The sequence below is a fragment of the Cyclopterus lumpus genome, chromosome 6, assembly GCF_009769545.1.
Source record: "Cyclopterus lumpus isolate fCycLum1 chromosome 6, fCycLum1.pri, whole genome shotgun sequence".
NCBI lineage: Eukaryota > Metazoa > Chordata > Actinopteri > Perciformes > Cyclopteridae > Cyclopterus > Cyclopterus lumpus.
The window spans coordinates 27,012,506-27,022,523 of NC_046971.1; the positions used below are offsets into that span (position 1 = coordinate 27,012,506).

Sequence of the window (10,018 nt, forward strand, 5' to 3'; positions counted from 1 at the left end):
GCAGCGGCCGCAGCAGGGAGGTCTGGGTGGGGGGAGGGGAGGATGGCTGGTCAAATCTGTTAAAAAATGAGTTCAGATCATTCACCCACTTATGGTCCCCCTCAGGCTGTTTGTTGAGCCCCTTGAACCCAGAAATCGTCTTGAGGCCCTTCCAGACCCCGATGGTGTTGTTCTGCTGCAGCTGGTCCTCCATCCTGGTCCTGTAGACATCTTTACCCTCCCTGATCTCCACCCTCAGCTCCCTCTGCACAGTCCTCAGCGCCTCCTTGTTGCCAGATCTAAAGACCCTCTTCTTCTCCTTGAGGAGGGCCTTTATCTTTGGAGAGATCCAGGGTTTGCCATTTGAGAAGCACCGTACAGTCCTGGTGGGTGTTCTCAACACAGAAGTTGATGTAGTCTGTGATGCAGTCGGTGAGACCGTCGATGTCTTCCCCATGGGCATCTGTCGTGTCTTTTAAACGGCTGTGATGTTGAAGAATGAGGATGAAGGAATCTCCGCGGACACTGTTCTTTTCCGTTATAATAGAGTTTATTACAGAGAGGAATCACAGGTCAGGACGAGCGTCTAGATCGCTCGGAGACTTCGCAGTCCAATGGAGAGTCTGACTTGAGAGTCAGAGCAGCTCAGTTATATACTCACTTTGTCGTGGTCAGCTCCTGAGATCCATAACGTCACTCAGGAACCCCCAATCTAAACACTTATCTTCCAGACCCAGGAAGAAGTATCCTATCAGGATTTGTACATAACAGATGGGGTCACACAAAGGCCTCTACCACATAACCCCCGGGCACAGGAACAGACCCCCCTTGCAACGTCAGCAGGGCATTGTTTTGAGGGGCCCCTGACCAGAAACACATGTGCATTGGTATGTGGGAAATCGATCCTTTCAGGAAGCTGAGAATACACCACATATTTCCCCCCTTCGAGACTTAAACAACGTCTCGACTAATAAACAAAAGAAGAAAACATATCTGTGTATAATTATGACAAAAATAGCAACCACAATAAAGCAATTGTATGGAGTATAAAAAGTGAGAGTGAAAAACCTGTTAGGCAGCTATCTTTCTTGAAATCTAACATTACTATTGAGTAATGTCCATTCAACAATGTATACAGGAAAAATTCTCTCACGGTTCCTCTGCCAAGGCAACCTTACATAGTACTCCATACCACTGAAATGCGGAATTTTAGCAAATTGTGTAGGGAAATTACTTAAGCAAATACATATGGAACTCTCAGCAAATCAAAACAAAATAATGTCCAAAGTCAGGCTGGTCAACCCATCGTACCTTCCAAGTGGACCTTTCCCTGCCTAGACCCACTGTCCCTGAACATCGAGCAAAGAAAACATCCGAGGTCCCATCTATATTTACCCAACAATCAAAACATCATTTCCCAAACAATTTGCACATAAAAAGAAAATTCATTTTTAATACTACTAATGTAACATATAGGATAAGACATAAGAATGTATAACACTGCAGTTTCTCAGCAGCCTTGACTCTCCATTGTAGCATCGATGACGTCTTGAATCTGGATGTTGTGTCATCAGTCCTTGTTCAGAGTCCTTCAGATCATTCTTATTGTTCATGTTTGATGTGTCTTGAATCCATTCAACGCATCGGAGTCCCATAACAATTCACCACCCGCACAGTGGTCTTGCCCCAATATGTTCTAGAATGAAAGAAAAGAAAACCAGTATCTTTTGCATACAGAACAGATACAAATCAAAACATCAAATATAGAATAAATCACATTGTCCATTCATCCCCCCCCTTCGAGACCACACAGAGTCTCGAAAGAGTGAAACAAAATCAAAACTACAGACTAACCAAGTGATACCAGAGGTAAACGTTAGGATTATAATAACATCAGACATTCAAAATGGATATTCCTCCACCATTTCGACCCTTATCCTTTCGTCTTCATCAACGTCCGTATCATCACCATGTAATAATGGCATCTGAGTTTGATCGCCTGGCATCACAACTCCAACCCATCTCATTATCATAGCCTTTGCAAAGGTCAACAATAGTGTACAAAAACAAAACATCACACACAATGACAGAACGAGTACTGCCACAACCTGTATTAATACTGCTCCTAATGGCCCTAATTTATCCTGCAACCAAGCATTTGCAGACCATCCAGCGTTTTCCGACGGGCCAAATGCATCTCTTATAAGCTTCAATGCATCTACGACACTCGTCATATTATCAGAATTATCCGGAATCAAAGTGTAGCAAGCCTCCCCTGTTAAGTTCAAAGTCACACAAAGGCCACCTTGTTTGGCCAAAATATAGTCAAGAGCCATGTCATGTTTTAGCAACGTCAGCCTGTGGCTTCTCTGAGTGTTTGACAAATATTCAAACCCTCTTATGGTTTCGTTCGCAAAACCCTGTAAGGTGTAGGTAATGTTATCGATGTGATCTGCCAAGAATGTCACCCCATACCATGGAAATAATCCTATTCCCCACTTCTCTGCTATACTCACTCTCCAGTGGTATGATTCCAAATTGTTAAATTGTGCCATCTCCCGTTTCTTCCTACTTCTTGGAGCGTCATTAGATTGGACCCCATCTGGCCTTTTTCCCTTCTGGATAGTAAGGACCTCATATGGAAGTTTCAATGTTGCCATTTAACAGCATCCTGTCCACCCATATGGTAGAAATATGTATGCCTTATCATCACAAACCCACCAAACATCCTTGAAATTCCCTATAGTCACATTCCCAGGCAAGCGTTGATCCTTCACCCTTAAAGTTTTACCCTTTTTGTTGTCTGGTATATCAAAAGTTACTTCATAAGAATCATTACCAGACCAATGTTCACGTTTACCCAAGTCCATCATATATTTATCACAATCTGATATCCCCATAAACATTCCCGGTCCATCATAAGTGGTATTCGAACAAAAACAGCTATCAGCTCGAACTGATGCCACCTCCATTATTTCCGGGACCGCCGTTCTGATATTTTCATGTTGATCGAGTAAATTTACATATGATAATCCTTCCAACCAAGAACAAGTAAATCTCGGCCTAAACAGATGTATTGACAAAGCCATTATTGCATCTTTTGCTGACTGCTGCTGATACAACAGCCATGATAGTGCATAACTTTGACAAATAGCGGTTAGTGGTTCTGGTGTAGTCTCTAAAATTGAAGGCCATGAGTTTGGCGTTAGGATTTTTACTAGACATGGACCATTCGATTTCACAACCGATCTTACGGAATGAGTTAATTGCTGGAACCATAAGTTCTTACTTGCCCAAGGGTCTGCAATCTGTAACACTGACGGATCAAACCCGAACGCCCTCCATTTGGTTTCTCTCTTTTGTAATGCATGGTATTGACCAGTCATGTATTCTGGTGTCTGATCAGAGTCAGAAAAGTTATTATCTACGTTTGAAATAGTCCTCTGAGCTGTTACAGATGAATCTACATAATTCTCTTCTATCATCTGTTCTCTAACTTCAACAATCTCATTATTACTGTTCACACTAGGCTCTATGTTGAACATTAGCTTCTGGGTTACATTAATCACATCCTTAACTGTCGAAGATGTCACGTTGGATGTCTGTGTTACTTTTCCAAATGTCATAGAAGCCAAAGATGTCGTCACTGTTGTAGCCTTCATTCCCTTCAAAGTCATAGCTAGAGTAGTCGTCTGAGTTGTTATATGAACATTCTCAGTTGTTTCTGGACCTAAAGTACCAGACTTCATCTGTGTACTATTCACCCTTGACGTGGTTACTGTGGTATATTGTTCCTGAACCCCTTTAGTAACTGTGAAAACTCCAATAGGACTCAAATCTTTTATCATGAGTGTCACTCTACGAGTTATATGACCTTCGATCCAATAATTTTGATATGGAACAAATTTAAACTCCGGTTCTAAATAAGTACACGTATATTCCCCTTGGTCTTCCCATGTCACGTTACGTAGGACAAGTGAACAATCCCCTCTAGTTTTCAACCACTTCACATCATTATACAAAATATACTTCCTTTGTTTACGAGACACAATGCCATCTCCAGGTTTTGTCAACAACAAATCTTCACCACGACTATTTTCCCACTTAGGAGGACTGTTACTACCAACATGTGGATTGTAAAACGAACACCTCTCAAACCCACTCTCGACCCATCTGAAGTCAATAACTACAAACCTGTCTCTCTCCTCACCTTCCTTTCCAAAACTCTAGAGCGAGCTATCTTTAACCAAGTCTCCTCCTATCTCCACAGTACCAACTTTCTTGACCCTCATCAGTCTAGATTCAAGACTGCCCTCTTTGCTGTCTCTGAGCAGCTTCACACTGCTAGAGCAGCCTCTCTCTCATCTGTCCTTATCCTTCTCGACCTTTACTTGCAGCAAACAGTTCTGCATCATTCACAGCAGTTCCCACATATCGATTAAGTCCAGCTTTCTGTAGAATTTCTCCCATAGCATGAACTCCAATGAGATTAGCCAAGAGTCTCTTAATATCTCCAATGGCCGGTTGTTCTCCCACCATAATCTCTTCTAACTTTGAAATCCAAGGATGTGCTCCATCCTGAAGAGTAGGTAACTTTTCAAGTATGTTTGACATGTCTGTACTCTGCCAAGGCTTATACTCCAAACTCTGTCCTCGAATGACCACTGGATACATGCTCTTGGGTGTCGATTGTGTTTTAGAGCGCAATCTATTTCTCATGCCCGATGATATGAGGCCTTCTTTCTGTAGCTCCTCCTTCCGTATATGTAACTCCTCTAACTGGTTCTCCAGTAAACTTTGTCTTTCTGGGAAACTAGATTTACTCAAGTCACAGAGGCATCGGTTTATTCCTACTTCGACCTCTCTTAATGCCCTCCGTGTGCCCTCTTCATTGCTGTCTTCATCCTCACTGTCATTAGTGGTATCACCTCCTCTCTTTTCTGCTCTAGCCAGCATCCGCCTGACCTCAGGGTCATATCCTCCCATGGCACCTTCCAGATCACTTTGGTCACTATTGTCTCTAGACTCCGCCCTTTGTATCCTAATTCCCAAACTTGCTTTCTTCCTACTTTTGGAATCTGGATACATCATTATAGTTGTGTCTGCTAGTCCTGTTTCTATTATTTTGTCCTCCTTGTCTCTGATTTTGTAGCTACCCTCCTGACTAATCATTGGGAGCTGAGGATAGATTTTCTTAGACTTCGTCTCTACCTCATAAGGTGGCGGTCTTTTCACAGGGTTCATGTGTGAGTAGAATGAATTGGTGTCTGCCAACAGTTTTTCTGTTTGTTCTGCATTCTGTCCCATTTCTTCTACGTCTTTAACTCTCTTATCATTAGCAGCTTTGATCAGTTTCTGTCCCTCATTTTCAAACAACTGGAGAATGCCAAGCTCCACTTGCCTCTTTTCTTTGCGTTTTTCCCCATTCTTTCCCTTCTTTTGCTTTGCCTTGTATGTGGATACAAGTACCTGCATTATTTTAATTACATCTGGGTTAAGAGTCCCCTCCACTGGCCATGGTTGGTCAATTTCAGGCCAACGTTTATGCCATTTTTCCGATATTTTTGCAATGTTTGCGATGCCTCTGATTAAAGGATTATTCTTCTGTACTACATCAACATGAGTAATTACTTTTGGGTTTTTAGTGTCCTTTTTCCCCATTTTAACGGCTTCCTTATGTTCCGTTATTTGTAAATTAAGAAGTACGATTTTAACTACTTAAAGCTATTCAGATTATTTCTCCCTTGTTTTTTATTATTCTTTATTTTATTTATTTATTTAATTAACCAATTAACCCATCAACCAATTCATCAATTAGCAAATTAATCAAATCAATCAAATAAATTAATCAAATTAATCAAATCAATCAATGAAACAACAAATTAATCAATTCATTCAGTCCTTCATGTATTTAAAGCCACAAATTAACCCTAGCCAAAAATGGAATTGATTTGTCAACGCCGAACGGATCAAGAGCCCGTTTACAATATTTGACCAAAAAATCACGCACTCCCACAAGTGACTGACTGTCACCAAATGTGATCCTAATCACTGTAGGACCATCGCCTAATTATCATCCAATATCCAGCTCAAATCGTCAGACAGTCACAATATTGATTCTCCAACACAGCACAAATCAGACCAAAACACGCACAAGCAACAAAACTGACATCCGCAATTGTCAGCAGAGTTTAGACCAAACAATCATATGCCATTAATGAATTAGATGCATTAACTGGTCTTTCAGTTGTCAAGCCCTCTATTCATTTATCCACTTTTCTTTTAACTAACTACAACATGTAGTCTTTCATATGTAACCCAATCAATATTCGTATAAGTTTACAAATGAAAGCAGATTCAAATGTGTCCCATCAATAAGGGAAAAGAAACAGGCAATTATTCAGCCTCTTATGAACCCATTAGGTTTTTTAACAGCATCATAAACTTAATTCCCAAATTAAACCCCTACCTAAACTTTGTAGAATTTAATGAAAACCAAATAAAACAAATAGTTCAATTGACAAAAGAATTTAGTGTCTCATGTCCCACTGAAAATCTCCCCCCCCCTTGGAGGAATCACTCTCACACACGCAGCCGCAGCCCGACACACACACAGCTTCACATGAACAGAGACTGTTGGGGGGAGGGGTCTTACTTCTCTAATTGGAGACTCATAGTTTCATCATTACGTCCCTTTATAAAAGAAAGAAAACAGGGCTCATATTATATTAGTCTTCTTTAGAAGCTCATTGCGTATTTAGTAACTTATTTGTTATCCTATGTCCTCTCTCTAAGGAAGCTCATTATATATATTTAATACATTAAACAAAATATATGTCCTTACAAGTTATCAAAACCTCCGTTCTTACTCATTAGCATTTTCTTCCCCTCAGTTTCTCATGCACAGCTAATCGCGCTTCACACACAGACAGACAGCTCTACGTTTGTCCCCAAAACAAAGACAACTCATTTATGCCAATCATCCATATAGCATGCTTTTTGCCGCTCCCTTTAATTCCTTTCTTATTCTCATAAAATTTCTGCTACCTCTGAGATGTGATTAGTCGATGAGAGGCTGCATCAGACACTGTTCGTCAACAAATGTCAGAGTGGGAACAGTCAATCGACCTTTTATTCTACAATCTCCAGTTATTAAACTGACCATACGGTGTTGTTCCAGGTTTTCCGGCCCATGTTTATTTATCCAGATTCTGCGGCTCAGTCATATGATCCTTTCCTTTAATCTTATCTCTCTCTCTTTTTCCTCTGTCCCTTATTACTGTTTTACATTTATTTATTCAAATTACCTGGATCCAGGTTTACCCCAATTTTGTCTTTCTAACTTAATTCCTGACTATGCCAAGCCAACCATTACGCAGTGGCTAATTTGCATGTGTCTTACCGTTAAGGAGTTGAGGGCCCAATCTCCATTAATCTTGCACGATACTATTTAGCTCACCTTATCGTTACAATAAAGCTATTCTACACTATTCCTTGTATTTCTCATACTTCCTTTCTTTACTTTTTATCTCTATAATACTCCCCCTTTTTGCGTATTTTTACGCAAATAAAACCAAATTTAGCACGGAGCTTCAATTCACACACATCACTTCAACAAGACCTTTCCATTTAACAAGAAAATAGGTTCTTTTCTACGGTGTGACCATACAATCAACACATACAGCTTGATAAATGAACCAGCATTTTAATCAAGTGGGAAATGCTCACCGTCTGTCGTTGTCGGAGGTCACAGCACGTCCGAGTTCGTGACGCCAAGTTTGTCGTGTCTTTTAAACGGCTGTGATGTTGAAGAATGAGGATGAAGGAATCTCCGCGGACACTGTTCTTTTCCGTTATAATAGAGTTTATTACAGAGAGGAATCACAGGTCAGGACGAGCGTCTAGATCGCTCGGAGACTTCGCAGTCCAATGGAGAGTCTGACTTGAGAGTCAGAGCAGCTCAGTTATATACTCACTTTGTCGTGGTCAGCTCCTGAGATCCATAACGTCACTCAGGAACCCCCAATCTAAACACTTATCTTCCAGACCCAGGAAGAAGTATCCTATCAGGATTTGTACATAACAGATGGGGTCACACAAAGGCCTCTACCACATAACCCCCGGGCACAGGAACAGACCCCCCTTGCAACGTCAGCAGGGCATTGTTTTGAGGGGCCCCTGACCAGAAACACATGTGCATTGGTATGTGGGAAATCGATCCTTTCAGGAAGCTGAGAATACACCACACATCACTGAATACCTCCCACACAGTTGTCTCAAAACAGTCCTTCAGAGCCTCCTCGGCTCCATCGGTCCATTGTCTAACTGTGCGGGTCACAGCTGGCTGCTTCTGTGCAAGAGCGGTGTACACAGGCAGGAGGTGCACCAGGTTGTGGTCAGATCGGCCCAGGGGAGGGAGAGGTGATGATGAGTATGCCTCCTTGGTGTTGGCATAGAGGAGATCCAGTGTCTTATTGTCTCTGGTGTGGCATGTGACGTACTGGGTGAATGTGGGCAGAGTGGAGGACGGAGGGGCATGGTTAAAGTCCCCAGAGAGAAGGAGGAGGGCATTGGGGTGTTGTGTCAGCAGCCTGCTCGTCGCTGAGTGGATGACGTCACAGGCCGCTTCAGCGTCAGCAGAGGGGGGGATGTACGCAGCCACCATGATAACATGCGAGAATTCCCTTGGCAGATAGTATGGCCTCATGCTAACAGCTAACAGCTCAATGTCCGTTGTGCAGGTCTGCTCTTTAACAGTGATGTGCCCAGAGTTACACCATCTATCATTAACAAACACTGCCAGTCCTCCTCCCTTCCTCTTACCGCTCTCCACTGTCCTGTCCGCCCGTATGATGCGGAACCCGTCCAGCGTAGCGTGCGTGTCCGGAATTAGCTCCGTTAGCCAAGTCTCCGTGAAACAAATGTTTATACATCAATATATGAATGTTTAAACATCAATATGTTTATTATCAACTCTCGGGCTGGAGGCACCATGTACTGCTGCCTGCCTGGTGTCACCAAAAGCACATTTGAGGTGTCGGTGTGCGCTGGGATGAGCTTCGGCCCCACTACACTGTGCACAGTATGAGCTGGTTTAGAAAATAGATGGAAGACATGCTTAAATGAGTCACTAGATGGAGCCACAGTCTGCATGAAACTATTGCATTGTCTAAACTTAACGCTTCAGTAGTATCACAATTATACTTCTAGTTAATATAATATATTATGCTTAATATATAATTATGTGTCCCTATTAGCTTGTTTTCTCCTTGCACAGCTCCTTTCTTCCTCTGTTGCTCTGTCTGCTTCCAGTGCAGCTTGTTTTAGGAGAGCTGTTATCCAATCAGATTACAGCTCTGTAACTCTGGGTAAGAAGAGAGGCTACCCTCTTTAGTCTTGTTAAAGTACATGGGGATGTTATCGTTGATTGTCATAGTCTTTAACCAATCAGATCTTTAGTTTGACAAGCTGGGCGTCTTCTTTGACGTCCCAGAGCTACCTCTGCAGTCTGTAAGTATGTCATCGTTAACGTGCGCTGTGATTGGTCAGTGGCCCCGCGTGACTTCTGCCCAACAGAACGCTAGCTAGCTAACAGAACTCAGTCTTCGTAGTTCAGGTTGAAACATGGAAGAGAAGTTCTGACATGTTTAGTGTCATTTTTTGACCTCGCTATGTGTTCTGACCACTCAATGGCTGAAGGAGGAGAAACGGACTTGGTGCTGATTTACCGACAAGGACGGACGCTCACGGAGGACGTTTCAGGAGAAGCGGTGAGTCGTAACAAAGGGCCCGACCACAAAGCTAGTTCTTCTCCTCACCTACAAAGCCTTGATTGGTGATGCACCATCATGTCTTAAGGAGCTTGTAGTACCATATTGCCCCACTAGAGAGCTGCGCTCACTAAATGCGGGGCTACTTGTGGTTCCTAGAGTCCTAAAAAGTAGGATGGGAGCCAGAGCCTTCAGTTATCAAGCTCCTCTTTATGGAACCAGCTTCCACTTTCAGTCCAGTAGGCAGACACAGTCACCTCATTTAAGAA

At 42.4% G+C, this 10,018-nt stretch overlaps 1 protein-coding gene across 1 annotated transcript; it reads right to left on the reverse strand.

The window, feature by feature from the left end:
- Positions 1 to 203: 203 nt before the first annotated feature.
- Positions 204 to 8,886, reverse strand: LOC117732907. The gene is made up of 2 exons (XM_034536159.1): positions 8,230 to 8,886; positions 204 to 442 (listed from the first exon to the last, which is right to left on the reverse strand). Exons 1-2 carry the CDS (start codon positions 8,684 to 8,686, stop codon positions 279 to 281), a joined length of 621 nt encoding a protein of 206 aa, XP_034392050.1. The 5' UTR covers positions 8,687 to 8,886; the 3' UTR covers positions 204 to 278.
- Between the last annotated feature and the right edge of the window lie 1,132 nt (positions 8,887 to 10,018).

Bases quoted from the DNA above. Each gene is read 5' to 3' on its own strand.
- LOC117732907 (XM_034536159.1), bottom strand. From the start codon at position 8,686: ATGAGGCCATACTATCTGCCAAGGGAATTCTCGCATGTTATCATGGTG. The intron at 443-8,229 runs ATGTGTGGTGTA...AAGACACGACAG, and splicing joins TGTGTGGGAGGTATTCAGTG to ATGCCCATGGGGAAGACATC.